Source organism: Tupaia chinensis, unplaced genomic scaffold, assembly GCF_000334495.1.
Source record: "Tupaia chinensis unplaced genomic scaffold, TupChi_1.0 Scaffold000427_1, whole genome shotgun sequence".
NCBI classification, from domain to species: Eukaryota; Metazoa; Chordata; class Mammalia; order Scandentia; family Tupaiidae; genus Tupaia; species Tupaia belangeri.
Genome location: NW_006159932.1, coordinates 1,416,912 through 1,434,675, shown reverse-complemented (window position 1 = coordinate 1,434,675; position 17,764 = coordinate 1,416,912). Strand labels below are relative to the sequence as shown.

The 17,764-nt window shown below is 36.4% G+C and overlaps 1 protein-coding gene across 2 annotated transcripts in view; it reads left to right on the top strand.

Moving 5' to 3' along the window:
• Positions 1-17,764, top strand: part of STXBP5 (syntaxin binding protein 5) — a 174,201-nt gene that overhangs the window by 62,689 nt on the left and 93,748 nt on the right. For both annotated transcript variants that reach the window (XM_006154953.3, XM_006154952.3), the window contains exons 7-8: positions 3,183-3,266; positions 10,434-10,557. In XM_006154953.3, the coding sequence (XP_006155015.1) occupies positions 3,183-3,266; positions 10,434-10,557 (208 nt within the window). The remainder of the gene's footprint in view (positions 1-3,182; positions 3,267-10,433; positions 10,558-17,764) is intronic.

The window sequence follows — 17,764 nt, the reverse complement described above, 5'->3', positions numbered from 1 at the left end:
GGGAAAGTTCCTTCAGATCTAACCAGATGAGTAGCAAGGCAAATTAAATGAAAATGTTGGCCAAGGAAAGTTAGGCATCAGTATAAAATTTCTTATAATAGTGTTTACACTCATTTATTGAATTCTATTTGTCAGCTTCTGTGCTGATCACTTTATATACACTATTTCATTGGGTTTACACAACCAATTTTAAGTTCAAAATTTTCCTTACTTTACAAACAGTGAAGATATTTGGTGATACTACATGTTCCATAAATATAAAGCTAGGTGTTGGTGGAGCTGGGATTTGAACGTTGATTTATCTGATTTCAAACCGTAGTATTCTCTATTATGCTACATTTTCTCTCTAGGTAGAGAGTGGTTATAGATGTTGTAGAGGGTTTATTTTCATATTCAGTGTATCCACTAATGCATTTTGTAAGAGAAAATTTAGAAGAAAAATATTCAGCAATATATAAACATCTCTAGGAATTATAAAAGATTCCACAAGGAATAGGTGTTGATTTTCTAAGTTTAATGATATATTTTATCTTTAATTCTGTTTTTTTAAACACTTCTAATTCTTTTGCTTTTGTAGAAAAAGGAATTGAAATGCCAAGGGATTACGGATGTTAGAGTCTGACCTATTGACATGTATTGCTACCGTTCTTAGGATATTAGAGCTGGCTGGAGATAGAGAGGTCAAAGTATACCCTATAGACCATTGAGATTTGGATAGGTAAGATTATTTCCTTAAAGTTACATGGCTGCTAAGTGGCCAATTTAACAATAGAACTCAAGTTCCTGTGTCCTGAGCAGTCCAGGACTGCCTACACTTTATATCAATTCTTTTTCTTTTTTTAAAGAGGTTTTCATCTCAGGGCACGAATTTGGGGAGGGGGGCAGTGACAGAGACAGTGAGAGGGAAAGTGAAAAATATCACCCCCCAGGGAGATATCTGTGCCTCTATCCCTTCTTCTCCATTCTTTTTCTGGGATCTTGGGCATGTGCACACACACGCATCCAGCGTGATTTTGAAGCCACCAGGTCTGGGACTCCAACCGTGGTCAGCCATGTGGAAGTCCAGCAATGTAACCAGTACAACATCTGCTAGCCCCTGTATGTCAATTCTTAAATTTTGTTCACTTTCTTCTCTTCATCCTTAAAGTTCTCTTTTCTCTCCATGGGAAAATGCCATTCTCATGTGCAAGGTATTTGGGAAAGGTGAGTATCTAGCTCAGATTGTCTAGGAAAGTAGAATGTAGGTTAGGAAAATTGACAGTACTCCTTGCTAAGGTGGGGATACGTTTTTAGCTTTAAAATCTATTCCCTCCAGAGATGTGATTGTGGAGTGGTCATCCTCCTTGGGAGTAGAGGGTAGGGGTAAAAAGCTAGCCCTTTAACCACCCATATAGTCTGAAATCCACTAAATTGCTTTTTTATTAAAATTACTCATTGTTCCCCAAACTTTTACCTATATTCCCAGATTACATGAATAGTTATAAACCATCTACTAATCACTTTTATTTTCATTAAATATTTATTGACTACCTACTGTGAATTAGGCAGTATGTTAGGTATTAGAGCTATACAGATGAAAGTGCAAATACTCGCATAAAGAAACACATCTTAGTCTGTCTAGAGAAGTCAGGAGATTTAACCGAGGAAGCAACACTGAATTTAGATTTTAAAAATGAGTAGGAACTTGATTTGTGAATGACGGGAGAAAATTTCAAGTAGAGGAATACTGAGATTTGGAAAATACTTTAACTGAGGTGGTAGGAGACAGATGGAAGTTGGCTGGGCAAGGTACATAGTTCGGAAAGTAATAACAGGCATTCATTCTAGAATATCCATTTGTAAAATTTTTATTATGTACCCATAACATTAATCTTTTTGTCTTATATTAGAGGTATTGTGAACAAAATAAAAACAGTCCTTGCTCAGGTAGACCAATATTACAGTCTGCAAGAGGATTCAAAGAAGAAAAAGGCCATCATCACTGTATTGTTTAGTAACCCTTCAGATGAAAGAAAGTTGAGTGCTCTTAGAGCAAGTGGGAAGGAAATTGACTTACATTTGATAGGTCAAAAAAGATTTCCCAGAGGAAGTGATACCTGAAACAGTGTCTTCAAGATTAGTAAGACTAGTTGGGAAAAGAAGCTAACATGTGAATGGAGTGGTCCAGGTAGGGACGTAGCACATGCAGAAGCTCAAATGTAAAAGATAGCATGAATTAAAGAATGTAATATACTAGAGAATGTTGGGTTAGAGGAATGTGGAAAGCGATGGAGCTAGAGAAGTAAGCAGAAGTCAGATCATCAGGTCACAACAGCTCTTACGGTTATATTACTGAGTTTGGGTCTTAGCCTAAAAACAGTGGTGAGGAATTAAAAAGTTTTAAAGTGTATTTTAGAACTATTATTTCAACTAAAATACAGAATAGACTAAAAAAGGACAAGATGAGTTCAGGGAGGCCAGAGGGAATTGTTTGTCTTGATCTCGGAGAGAGGTACTAGGAGAGAGAGGAAATTAGAGAAATAATAGAATGTAATTTTAAACTTACCTGATGCTCTTACCCATTAGGGGAGACTCTAGAGGAGTAGAGTTAATTAAGGATGGTTCCTAGATTTCTGGCCTGAGAAATTGAATAAATGTTGTGATAAGGAATGGTGAGAAAGACATTGCAACTGGGAGTGTCAGTGAAGCAGGGTAGAGAAGAATAGAAATTCACACTGAGGTGGTTGTGTAGACAGGTGGAGGTGTTTCTACTGGAATTATGTATCTTAATCTCAGGAGAGAGATCTAGACTGGATATTATTTGAATTAATCATACATCGATAGAATAGATTGCCTAGTAATATGTAGAATTTGGAAAGTTTATACATATAAAGCACCTACAAATGTTTATTTTTATTAGTAATATATTGAAATGTGATATTTAGATAGTGAAGATACACACGCAGGACTTTAAAGTGTTACCTTTTTCTGTTTCAAAAATCAATTGTATGTTGTCTCTAATTGTTATGGACATATAACTATGCAGTGCACTGTCCATGTGATGAGTAATTAGCAATGCAGATGTTTAATTGTAATTGTATACGTGAAACATAAATGCTAATAGTTATTTTTATAGTCAGGAGATAAACATTTTAAGGAATTGATGTCATTCTTAGGTAACATGGCTTTTTCTTTTATTACAGCTTTTGATTGGCTTTGAATCTGGAACAGTAGTTTTATGGGACCTCAAATCAAAGAAAGCAGACTACAGATACACATATGATGAGGTAATAGCATTATTTTTTCTAATAAAAACTTTTTTTTTCCAGAGGCCACATGCAGTTACCATAGAGAGAAGTAAAGGAAGAAAGCAACCCCCCATGGGGATCTGCTTATTTTGCAATCATTTCTCCTCCATTTCTCCATCCTGTCATGCCCAGCTTGTTTTTCAAACCACCTAAAGGCTAGATTTGAACCACAGTCAGCTATGTGGAGTCCTGCTCCCGTAATCCCCCAACCACTAGGCTGCAGGGCTGGGCATATTGGTCAATTTTTAATTCAAAATAGTTTCTCTAAGAACTTAATTGTAATTGCAATAACACACATTCATTGTTGTTGATGATGATGTTATAGTAGGGAATATATGCTCATAGTTCAAGAGGTACAGAAACCTTTTCTTCGCTTCTGGCATTTGTTCATCTCCTTCCCTTATAGTTACTGTCTTAGTAGTTTTTCTCATGTTCTTCTAGACAGCCTATGCATTTGCAAGCATATTTATAGATACATTCCATTTTTTCTTTTATGAAAATAATAACATACCATAGACATATAGTTTGCTTCTGAGATCCAAATAAAGATTGATTATGAATGATTAATAGTCTTTTACATCTCTTCCAAACTGTAGGCTTTTCTTCTCACTTCCCTTCCTTACCTTATTGCTCCTTTTTGTCATTTATTTGTTGAAGTAGTCTGCCAACTGTTGTGTTTTTGTGAATGCAAAATATGTTTACTTTCCCTCTTTTTATTTTTTTGCAAATTAGACCATTTACTTAGGCTTTTTAGTAAAGACTAGTTTGTAGAAGATACTGATGGTCTTCTGTCTGTTGGAACCTAAGTGTCTGTTTATGATCTTTGTGGTCGGTGACACTTAAGGATAAGTGTCTTGGTGCCTGGTGATTGCCAATTGGAGGTACTCTAATTTTATCATTCCTTCTCTGTTAGCCAAGACACTTCAGTAAAGAGAAACGTCCTCTGTTTGCTATCTGGTTATATACAACTGTAGTTCATACAGGAATTCAGGATAAAGAATTGGCTTTTAATCTTTATTTCAGTACTCTAAAGAGTTGTTCTTCAGTTCTGAATTTTAGGTGCACAGTGATTTAAACATATTTGATATGTTTCCATTGAAATTAATGTCCTTATTACTTTCCAAATTGTCCTATTTTTGGTCAGTGAATTTCCTTCAGTTTTCTTCCAGGTGCTTTGGTGATAGATAGTCTTAGATAGTTTCCTTGCTATTGGCATAACTGAATATATCTACAAATCTTGTATATTTTTGCACCAAACCTAGAATAAGAATTTTTTCTATGGAATAGGATGTCTTTCAGTGGGAAATGATATCTAGCATCCATAATTTGGATACCTGGAGTGTTCATGGATCCTAACAAATTCATAGAGCTATTTCTGGGAGATATGTAGGTGTTTTTATTTGCCTGTGTGTTTTTAAGGTAAAATGTGTCATGTTTTCATGTTGATGAGCTGAGTTACTCAAACAGCAGACTGCACTGAGTAAACTATAGCAATACTTTGAATACTCTAAAAACATTTGCATTTTACCATTGTAAGCATGACTGAAAGACATTTTGCTTTCATAACTGCATACTTTTTGTTGCTTGATAGTCAATATCTTCAAATTAAAAACAAACATTTTAAGTAAAGGGTTTCTATCATTTCTCTGGAAATTTTGGCGTTTCTTTTCTTTTCTTTTCTTTTCTTTTCTTTTCTTCTCTTTTCTTTTTCCAATTCTAATTCCAATTCTGTTTTTATAAGCTGGAGATGGGTGCATGCAAGAGTGAACACTGCACCAGCAGGGCCCAATAGCAGTGCAGTCCTTTTTCCTACAGTTGTTCATTGTGTCAGGGTCCTGGGAATGTGTACACATGCCAGATGTATAAACTGCTTGGGATGGGACGTAAACCTTGGTCAGCCATGTGAAATCTGGCTCCCTTTGCATCGCCAGGGAGCTTACTTAACCACTGTGCTACAGGGCTGGCCCTGTAAATCTGTTTTCTGTTCAAATGAAAACAGATCTTCAGAGTTGACTGTTTTAGTTTTGCCTTTTTCTTTTTATTTCTTTTTTTAATTTTCCAGAGGTTTCGCGTGCTCACCAGACAAATACATAGAGTAAGAGAGGGGAAGGAAAGGCTGTCAGATGGCGTGGCCGTTAAGTTGCTGAACTTCTATGTGGGGTGAAAACGATTTGAGTTCTGGACCTGGTGGTTTGCTCTCTCTCTCTCTCTCTCTGGTTGAATTAAAAATAATAATAATAATAAATTAAATAAATGATTCTTTAAAAAAAAGAGAAAGAGAGGGAGGAGGGGGGAAAGTGAGAAAGCCTCCCTCATGGAGAGTGGTCACACCAAAATCCTTTCTCTTTTTCTTTTTTGGAGGGCAGCATTTTGGGCACACATATGGCTTTCAAACTTCTGGGTCCAAGACTTGAACCAGAACCATGTCTTCAGCAATGTGGGATCCAGTCAGCTTAACCACCAGACCACAGGCTGGCCCTGGTTTGGTTTTTACAGCTTTAATAGTGATCTTGGCTCAAGCCATTGTGGAGCCACATAACTAGATTTACATTTCTGCCTTCAACAGAGGAAGTAGACAGACTGTATAAAACCATTTTTAGCAGTTAGACAATAGATGGTGTAGACTAGGATCTTTTAAAGCAAGGAAACAGACCAGGTGAGCCCTTCAATTGCCTTAGCTAGTGACTTCGAGAGATATTCCAGCTCTCAGTACATTAAGAGCTAACTTAGGAGGAAACTTAGTGGTCTCCCTGAGTTGAAGAGACGGAGTTGAGAAATATAGAAGCCATGCCATCCACAGCTTATAAGGCAAAATGCCAGAGAGCAAAGAGTTACCTAGAATTTTGATTTGTTTTTCCCTTAAGTTTTGCTGTAGGGTACAGTTGCTTCTTAGAGAGACAGGGGGTGGGGAAGTTGACTCCATGAACTCCTTTCTACTTCATGCCCCTCTCAGGATTTGGGGCATGCATGCACATGTGCCCTGTATGATTTTTAAGTTGTAGGTTCAGGACTTAGACCATGAAGTTAGCCGTGTGGGTTCTAGCACCTTAGCTGTCATGCCATCTGCTAACTTGAGCTGCCTGGAGCTTTAAAAGTCTGCAGAATACTCATCTCAAGTCTAAAGTCAGGTGCTTATTAAGTATATGGTATGAAGCTTGGGAAAAATCCACTAGTGTCACTGGACTCCCACGTAGTCGACTGCAGCTAGAGTCCCAGACCCAGCAGCTTGAGACTTATGTTGGGCATGTGTGCATGCCTATCCAAAATCCCGAGAAGAGAATAGAGGAGAAGGAATTACTGTGTAGCCATCTCCCCTCAGGGGTTATTTCTAGCTTTCTGTCTCTCTATCTCTGTCTCTCCAGCGAGCACACATATTCTATAGCAATAAAAATGCGGGACCAGCAGGTGGTGCATGCCCAGGATCTTGAGTGGAGAATGGAGGAGAAGGGACTGTGGCGTGGCAATACCCCCCCAGTGGGGGTTTTCACTTTCTTTCTCTCTGTCTCTCTCTGCCTCTCCTGTGCATGTACCCTCTCTATAGCAAAAATTTCTCTCTAAACAAAAAGATAATTTTCTTCAAGGTTCATATTGATGCTTCTTTTTTTTTAGAATTTAACAGAAAGTTTGTGTGCTTGCTGGAGAGAAAGTGTAAAAGCATTCCCTCATGGGAGATGATCATGCTGCAATCCCTTCTCCATTCCTCCCTCTTTTTAGGATTTTGGGCACACTTGTACATACTTCTGGCCTGTGTCTCAAGCAGCTGGGTGCAGGACTTGAACCACCAGGTCAGCCATATATAATCCAACTCCCTTAATCAGTATGCCACAGTCTGCCCCCCCACATTGATCCCTTTTTTTTTCTATGTATTTAATACACACCCCAAAGCTAAAATGGTGATTAAAAAATGGATTAAATTTCATCACATTTTGAAAATATCTAAGAAATTTCCCCTTGGGTTTTTTAATTTTTTAAAAACTGCTTTAACATTTCTTAATTGATACAAAATAATTATGTTTATAGGTACAGTGCTTTTTTTGGTATATGAGTAGGATGTATAAAAATAAAATCAGGTTAATTAGCATATGCATAATCTCAGACATTTTTAATTTTGTTAGGATTATTCAATATCCTCTCTTTCAGCTGCTCTGAAATAATAAATTATTAACTGTATTTACCCTACTGTATTGTATAAGACACTATAACTTCTTTCTTAGCTAACTATAATGTTGGATTTGTTAACCATCATCTCTTTTTCTCCTCTCCCTCTACCTGTCTCAGCCCTTACTAATGACTATTATACTTTATATTTCTATGAACTATCAACTCTTTTAGTTTCTACATATGAGTGAGAACGTACGATTTTCTTTCTTTCTCTGTCTTGGTTACTTAATACAGTGTCCTCCAGGCATGTCCATATTGCCTCAAATGACAGGATTTCATTCTTTCACATGGCTGGGTAGTATTTGTGTGTGTGTGTGTGTGTGTGTGTGTGTGTGTGTGTGTGCATGTGCGTGTGTGTGTGTGTGCATGCGTATGTGTATATGTGCCCATGCACAAGCATACGCGCATGTGTAAAAATGAATACACACATTTTCTTTATCCATTGTCTGTCGATGGTCACTCTGTTTTTTCTGTATCTTGGTGTGGTAGTGTTGTAACAGCTTCGCAGCCCAGATACTAGTATGACGTACTGATTCCTTTGGGTATATGCCAAGTAGAGGGATAGCTGCATCATACAGCATGCATTACTTTTATTTTATGGAAATGATAGTGTTTTTTAGTTTAAACCTGTTTTAAAATCTTTAAGAAGGAAGAAAACTTAAGAATCATTTCATGTCCAATGTGTACCAACTTTTTGTCAACCACTTCTATATGTATGATTCAATAATTGTTCAGTGTTCTCATTACCTCCCTTCTGTAGAGGAAGTAATATTGAAAAGTTCATAATACTAAGGCAGAGCTGAACAACTTAATGTATTATTTATATAGAGAAGTCATAATTTGTTCAGGACCCTATTCACTTTAATTGATTACAGGAAAATAATAAAACTATAGAGTATTTTTCAGCATTTCTTTTTCATGTATTTACAAGTATTATGTAAAATCAAAGCCTATACATTTTCTTTTATTGTTTTGTTGACATTTTTCTAAGGGCTTTGGCAATAATAGGTAATTACCTTGGGAATTAATGCTGCTGTTGAATAGAATATTAAATCTTGTTTTCTAGGAGAAAAACTATTTTTGGTATAAGTCTGCTAAAAATTGTTAATCAGTTATATGTGTAATATAAAAGTAGCCACACTAGGATTTATATACAGCTTTTACTGTGAAGTGATTCTAATAATACTGATGAGTTTGCCAAAATGGTAGGTTAGAGATTTTTATTTTTTTATTTTATTTATTTATTTTTCTTTTTTTTGGGAGAAGTTTTTGCTATAGGGCGCGTGTGCTCGCCAGACAGAGACAGACAGCAAGAAATCACCCCCCCAGGATGGCCATGCCGCAAACCCTTCTCCATTCTCTTCTCGGGATCTTGGGCACGCACACACACGTGCCTGGTGTGAGTTTAAGCCACCGGGTCCAGGACTCGAACCGTGGTCGACTACATGGGAGTCCAGCGACATAGCCATTACACTAACTGCTGGTCCCTATTTTTTTATTTTTTAAGAGGTTTTTGCTATAGGGCGTGTGTGCTCGCCAGAAGGACAGAGACAGAGAGACAGAAAGTGAAAAATCACCCCCCGGGGGGATGGCCACGTCGTAATCTATTCTCCATTTGCCTCTTGGGATCTTGAGCACACCCACACACATGCCTGGCGTGACTTTAAGCCACCGGGTCTGGAACTCGAACCGTGGTTGACTACATGGGAATCCAGTGACATAGCCATTACGCCAACTGCTGTCCCTAGAGTAGGTTTTTAAGTTGACCAATAAGAATGAAAAAAGTATCAGCTTAAGTTGAAAAGATATACTTTAAAGGAGACCTTGGAGAGTAATTTTTAGGGTTTTTTTTTCTTTTTTCTTTTTCCCCCCCACAGGGCATGTGCACTTGTGGAGAGAGGGAGAGAGGGAAAGTGAGAAATCACCTCCCCTTAGGAATGTCCAAGCCTCAATCCCTCCTCCTTCCCTACTCAGGATTTTGGACGGACACACACACACACACACACACACACACACACATACGCATACACACACATGAACCCAGTGTGATTTTGAAGCTTTGAAGCTACTGTCTGGGACTTGAACCACAGTTGGCCATGCGGGAGTATATTCCCTTAACCACCACATCACTTCCTAGTTCCTCCAAAAGTGTTTTTACATGCAAAAAAGCTTAATATTAGAGCTAAACTATTGAGAAGTAATATACTTGATCATATAAAATAGTCTAGATTTCTTTAAAATAGCTTAGAAGTATTACCTTGGCAATTAATTACTAAGACGAGCATGTCATGAAGCTCAATATGAAATGATTTTATTGATTTTCATTCTAAGTCTACGTTTTGCTCCTTAGGATTTTAGTTAATTTTACAAAGGTGTTCTGGGGATCAGCAAATAGTATAGTGGTTATGTTGCTGAACTGGCATGTAGTCAACCATGTTTCAAGTCCCAGACTCTGTGGCTTAAGACTCATACCCAGCATGAGTGCGTGCATGCCCAAAATTGTGAGAGGAGAATGGAAGAGGAGGGACTGTGGCATGGCCGTCTCCCAGGAGGTTGATTTCTCACTTTCTTTCTCTTTGTCTTTGTGGTAAGTGCACACGACAATATCAAAACTGTTTCTCAAAAATAAGAGAAGTATTCTGATCTTGTCAATGGAATTAGTTTTCCCAGTGAGATATTGGTTGTAGTAACTTGGTAGTTTAAGTATGATTTAGTCTTAGAAGCTATAGGAATACATTTTGCTTACTGTCATGTCTTTCTTACGCCGGTTTGAGGAGTAAAATAAATAAAAACAAAACAGTATTAATATGAAATAAAATCTTATTTATACTGCAAGAGGGCTAAATGGGAATCTAAAGTTAATGTATTGACTTCTGCTTGTGAAACATGAAAACTCTAAAGTTAAATTTAGTTGCAAAATCATTTATGAATATATTGATATTTAAATAATTTTGAAACATGGAATTCTTCACCCTTCTTCCATAGGCTATCCACTCTGTTGCTTGGCATCATGAAGGAAAACAGTTTATTTGCAGTCATTCAGATGGCACTTTGACAATATGGAATGTGAGATCCCCTGCTAAACCTGTACAGACAATCACCCCACATGGTAAGACTGCATTGATTTTGAACAGTACCTAAATTGTAATGGACAGTAAACAGTTTTGTTCAAGTTTACATTTGGATTTGTTTGTTGGTTTTGAGAGTAAGGAGTTCGTATTCAGGAAAATAAAAAATATTTGCACTTTTGGAAATAATACTTAATAAATTTCAAGCATAATTAATAAAATCTGAAATAAACTCCAATTAAGCATACTTAAAGTTTAAATTACAAATTTTAACTTTGAGAATTTAAATGTCATGTTCTCTTCTGAATATTCCTTCGGTAATTTGCAAAGCAAGTAGTTCATGAGTGATAGATATAGGACTGCATTAAGCCTAGGTCATCTTAAAGCTGTCAACTGCAAGTTGTTAATGTTGTGAACATTTTAGCAATGTACTTGAAACACTTTATAGGATGTAATTTATGTTGAGAGTTCCCAAAATTTCCTAAGGTTTGATGATTCACTAGAAGGACCCATAGAACTCAACATATATAGTCCTATTTCTTGCAGCAAAAGGACATAAAGCAAAATCAGAAAAGGGAAATGCACATGGGGTAAAATACGGAAGAAGCCAGGTTTAAGCTTCCACTCGTCCTCTTCCTGTGGAGTCGCACAGCACATGTTTAATCCTGTAGCCGTGAAGTGCATGCTTAGCACACATACAAAATAGGTCTACTAGAAAATTTCACCTGAGCTTTATCCAGAGTTTTTATTGAAGTTGGTCATGTAGGCACCCTTTACTTTACCATGTACCAAAATTCTAAATTCTCAAAGGAAAGCAGGAATTTAGCTGGAATCACATCCTTTGTGCAGTTTAACACAGTGAACCACTGTTATCAGTCAGAGAATGGTGGGAGCTCTTGAAAGTCAAGTGTCCAGACACCAAAAGTGAACCCTTTCTTTGCTAACTCCTTTCTGACAAAGAGTATTTATAAAACTTATTAAATTTTATTAGAATGCTTATTAAATACAGATCATGGAGGCATGGTAGTGGCTCATCAGTAAAACAACTGGACACACATGCAAAGGTCCTAGGTTTTAGTTCTGACATCTCTCTGTACGTGCAGGGTGATGCACATGCGTACCTGTTAATTGGGGCTGGCTAAGACTGAGGGTGGATCATTGTGTGAGGATGCTGTCATGAGTGTCCTTCTCTTTTTTGTCTCTCTTTCAAGAACAGTAAATAAACTTAAAAATAAAACAGGTTACAAAGTCCTTTTGATTTTAATGTTTACATTTCTTTATTAATATACAGCTTCCATCTCTTCCCCAAGTTTATCCTACTCAGCAGTTTTAGGGATCTCATATTAAAGGACCTGTTTTTTAAATTTGGTATTATGTTGAAGAGTACCATTGTTGTTATTTTTAGTATTTCATTGTGTGCTTTAAATATGTATGCCCATTTACTTTTAAATTGATACATTCTGAATTATTACAGTGTAGAAATTGAAGAAATACTAAATTTAAAAACTGGCTTAATCTGTCTTTAGTAAGATAGGTTTTAATACTTGTTTATTTTCTGGGGAGAGAGTAACAATTGGTTTTTTTAAGTTTATTTCTCCCCTGAGAGAGAGAGAGAGAAGAGAGAAAGAAATTGGGTGGGGGGACCAGAACAGGCTATCATATCATAACTTACCTTCAGCCTTAGTCAGGCACAATTAAACGCACCTGATACGTACTGGGAGGTCTTGAGACAACGAACCTAGGACCTTCACATGTGGGTCCCGACTTATAGAACACTGTGTTAGCACTGTGCCACCAGCTGGACCCATTATAATTCTTTTTTTTCCATAATTGATAGAGGGTACATGGACTTGCTAGAGAGCGAGAGAGAGAGAGAGAAGGAGATATTTTATACATTTATCACTGTACATCAACACAGCTTGTAAAATGAATTTCGCAGTGTGAACACACTGCACACCATTCCAGTTAAAGATATCATACACACTATCATCTACAGTCTTCCACTTCTGCGTCTCCCAGATGTCCTGCCTTTCTATTTTTCTCTTTGATTTCCTTCCTCTCACACAGCTCCCAACTGCTTCCCTCACTATATCCAGTATCTGAAGCTGTTTTCCATGCTACTGTATTCTCGTCTTTCAGTTTCAGCCAAAGAGTGCAAACATTTGGTATATATTAAGTGGGAATATACCATGTCTCTATTTCATAGACCAAGTTACATCCCTCAGAAGTAATTCTTCCATATTCATCCACTTTCTATCAAATCCCAAGGACTTGTTTTTTTCTATGACTGGATAGTATTCCATAGTGTACATATGTCACACTTTTTCAGTCCATCCATCTGTTTGTGGACATTTGGGTTGGTTCTGTGTCTTTAACAATTGTGATTAATGCTGCAATAAACATGAATGTGGAAGCACTTTTTCTGACTGAGTACGCTCCTATCCTCTGGGTAGATTATCAGGCGTGGAATTGCTGGATCATATGGTAGTTCTATTTGTTGGTATTTTAGGAACCTCCATATTGTTCTTCACAGTGGCTGTACTAATTTACATTCCCACTAACAGTGTAGGAGAGTTCCCTTTTCACCACAGCCTTGCCAGTACTTAACTTTTTTTTTCCTTTTTTTAAAATCTTATCCATTCTTACTGGAGTTAGAGTATCTCATTGTGGTTTTGATTTGTGTCTCCCTTATGATAAGGGATGTTGAGCATTTTTTTATTTGCTTTTTAGTTGTTTGTTTTCATTCGAGAGTTGTCTGATCAGTTTATTTTCCCATCTTTTAATTGGGTTGATCAATTTTTTTGGGGGGGGTAAGCCATTTGTAGTCCCTGTATATTCTGGCTATCAGTCCTTGTCTGAGGTATAGTTTGCAAATATATTCTCCTATTCCAAGGTTGTCGACTCACTCTGTTGTTTCTTTTGCTGTGCAGAAGCTTCTTAATCTAATATAATCCCACTTGTCTATTTTGGGGATTATTGCTTGTGCTTTGGGGTTCTTATTTAAGAAGTCTGTCTACATCATATTCTCCAAGAATTTCCCCAGTGTTTTCCACAAGTAGCTTTATAGTTTGAGGTCAGAGGTATCTATTCTATAGATATCATATTTATTGTATATAGTATGTTACTACTTTGATGATCTGTTACTCTTAACTTCTAGCGAAACAGTAATGGTAAATTATTTTAAATGTACTAGTTTTAAAATTTTTCCATACTTTTTTTTTTCTTATTTAGACCTATCTAATGATTATTCAGGTGTCTTAATATTAATATTTTTTGGGACCAGCAGTTGGCATAATGACTACGTTGCTGGACTCTCATGTAGTTGACCGTGGTTCAAGTCCTGGACTCGGTGGCTTGAACTCACACTGGGTACGTGTGCATGTGTGTGCCCAAGATCCAGAGAGGGGAATGGAAGAGAAGGGATTGTGACGTGGCCATCCCCCCTGAGGGGTGATTTCTCACTTTCTGTCTCTCTCTGTTTTTCTAGCGAGTGTACACACCCTATAGCAAAAACCTCCCACCCACTCACCTCCCCCCCAAAAAAAACCCCACATTTACGATATTTCCTTGTATTTTAAAACTCCTACCAGTACTTTTCTATGGTCTACTTAAAAATAGGTTAAGATACCTTAAAAGAAACTATTCAGAAGACATAATACTACATTTGCCTGACATGTGATTCTGTATATACAAAAGATTTGTAAGTAATCCCTAATCCCTTAGTTTCTGGCTCTGTGACTTTGAGAAGTCAGTTAACACTTCTGAAACTCATATAAATTCTTATATGTAAGTAGAAGTAATAATTAAACTTAATCTAGTCTCGTGTTGTTTTGAGACTTTTATTTATTCTGCAAATATTTATTGTTCCTACTATATGATAGGCACTGTTCTAGGCCTTTGATCAAATAAGCATAATGTAAGTAAAAATACCTAAAATGTGAACCTGCAGATTACTTACTTAATAGTTACTTATATGGTAGGATAGAGGTAGATACTTATTTTCTTATGTTGTTTGGTAGAAGTATATCATGGTCTAAGAAATTTTGGAAATACTGAATAAAGTGAAAATGTTTATTCACTATAAGACTCAACAGGTGATTTTTAACTCCCTAAAACAAACAAAAGCAGTAGCTCCCTTTAATCTAGTTTTTATGAATATCAAAGAACATCTCCCTGGCAGTCAGACTGGAATTTATCTCCAGCTTTACTAAATGTGAAACATTTTGTAACGATAATTTCTCCTCTCCTACACTTCAATTATTATTATATAAAATGGCAGGAGTGGATGGGATGATTTTCAGGATACAAAGTTTTGAGACTGTGGAAATTAAGCAGGATTTGGCTCCATATACTGACTCTGGAGTCATTTTTTCTGGGGGTTATAGATTCTGTGTTTCTCTTTGGTAACTCTGGGGGCAAGTTCTGTTTCTCTTCAGGCTGTGTTCTCTTCATGGCAGATAGGCTTTCATTATTTAGGAAGGAATAACTTTCATAGTCCTCTCATGGCTCACATTCTGAGCCTGAAGCAGTCATCTGGGTTATGTGATTTACTGGGCCAGAACTCCACAGATCCTCCCTCTAGCTCTGGAACGGGGTTGATGTGTTGCAGAGTGATATTTTCTATTATTGTCAGCTTCACCAAAATCAGATGGTTCCCCAAGGAAATGGAGATGCTGCACAGTCAGAATCAATGGACATCCACTATAGGAAATGCCATTTTTAATTTAGTTTTTGGAGATTATTCATCAGGGCATTCAATCCACTTACCAAGGAGTAAACCAAGATGAGGGGACTTTTATTTGATTAAGGGTTGCTAAAAGGAAAATAAAATCAAAGTTCACATAAGTAGAAGTCAATACATTAAGGGTGAGACATAACAAAGAAATCCATCTACTTTTAAGATTCATGTGCAGCATAACATAGTCATAAAATAAACTATACCTGAATTCTTCTTATAATTCATTACAAAGTTTTCCCTACTTTATACATTTGAAAAGATTTACTGGATTTATAGACCATACTCACGTAAGTCTCTTTCACAGTAGGAAAAAGAGAAAATGGGTAGGCATTGAGTATACCAAATGCAGCCTCCCATGGGCACTCACCTGGACACAAGATTTTGCTGAGTCTCCAACTCTTAACTACCAAGATCTGGCTTCTGAAGAGCTCAAACAAAACTCAGGCAGGTCCTTTAATTGATCAAACCAGTCTTGCCTAATCAGGCCAGTTGCCAACCATCAGTAAAACTACTATACTGGGGATTGGAACCTTGAACATAGATTACAAATGCCTCTGTCCTTTTCTAAGCCAAGATTGCAAAATCAGATATTTAGGTATTTCCAGTCCAGCTATAAAATTAGCTCTTACCTTCATATTCTTTAAGGAAGGAGCATCCCTCTCTTCATTACAGACTAATATTATTAATATTAACAGTTTGGTTTTCCACTTTGTCATTTTATTTATAGAATCACTGTGCAATAGAAATGTAATGTTAGCTACATGTGTAATTTAAAATTTACTAATAACCATTTTAAAAACAATAAAAAGAAACAGATTAAATTCATTTTAATGATTTTATTTAGCTCCAAATATGGAAGGTATTATCATATAATCAACATATAAAATTGAGATGTTATGCACCCTTTTTTTTTTTTTAACTATCTTTAAAAATCTAGTGATTGGGACCAGCAGGTGGTATGGTGGATAAGGTGCTAAACACTCCCTCATGGCTGAACATGGTTCAAGTCCCAGACCTGACAGCTTGCTTTCTCACTTTCCTCTTTCTCTGTCTCTCTCTCTCATCAAATTAAAATAAATGAATGAATAAATAAAATTTAAAAAAAATCTAGTGTTCATTTTACACTCACCACATATCTTGGGCTAGGTAGATTTCCAGTACCTAACAGCCCCATACAACTGGTGGGTACAATATTGGATAGCACTCTTGACTGAAAAGAGAATGGCAGAGTAATAACTATATCAGTTAGAAAATGGGGTCTGTGTTCTAACTGGCCAAGTTGCAACTTTAGTTTTTCAATGATCTTCATTCATTTTAAAGTTAATCTTTATTCACTTTACTGACAATTAGTAATCACCTCTTACATACTGTGGATTTAAAGTAGAAATACATTTTTCTTAAAAATGAATGAAAATTATCTAAAAAATGACAGTTTCTATGTTGTAATAGTGCTGATAAACATAAAATAATATGTAAATAAAGAAATAGTGATTGACTTTCTGTGAAGGTGGTAGGAATAGTTCATAAACTCTGGACATAAAAGAGGACTTCAAAACTTTGTGGAAAAATAGAATTAAAAAGTTTATATTGGGGGCCAGCAGATGGCATGGTGGTTAAGGAGCTGAACTTCCTGCACGACCAACTACAGTTCAAGTCCTGGAACTGACAGTTTACTTCTCACTTTTTCGCTCTCTCTGGTGAGCTATATGTGTCCTATAGCAAATTTAAAAATACCAATAAATAAAATTTTTTAAAGTTTATTTTGATGCAAAAATTTTTGGAATACATGTGTAGTTTTTTTATAAATACCCATTTTTTCCATGAAGTCTCTAAAGACCTGTCCTAAAAGCCGGTCTTAAAGGTTGGAGGGGAGTGTTATAAGATAGCAAAAGCAGGCAAGATCATCTTCGTAAGAAGGTATAAAGGCACAAAGACATAGAAGCAGAGTATTCTTGGAAAACTGCTATTTATTATGACCAGAGCTTAACATTTTTTTCAGCAAGTAGCAGGAAATAAAACAGAAACATGAACAGAGAAAGAATTTCATCAAAGTATCCTAAAGTTTCTACTTCACGATGGAGACTTTATAATGAATTTACAATGAGAAACATGACATTTACATCTTGAAAGCATCATGTGTGATAGCATATCATTTGAGCTAGGGGAAGAACTGGGTGGCCAATTAGGAAGTTATTGTATTAATAAAGACAAATTATGAAAGTTTCATTTGTGACAGAGGAAATGGGGAAAAAATGGACATGCATAAATTAAGTTCTGGAATTAGAATCAATAGGACTTAAACTAGTTCATTATGGCCAGATGGTTTAGGTGCATGAGGAAACAAGATGTTTTAAGAAACAAGAAGAAATCAGATCTGGCATGGAGATTTATGTGATTTATTAAGTTAGGTTTTATAATTAACTGGATCTTTCCAGTGATTCATCAAGGCAGTTCACAGATTCTTTTTTTTTTTTTTTTTTTTTTTTGGGGAGGTTTTTATTTTGGGAAAA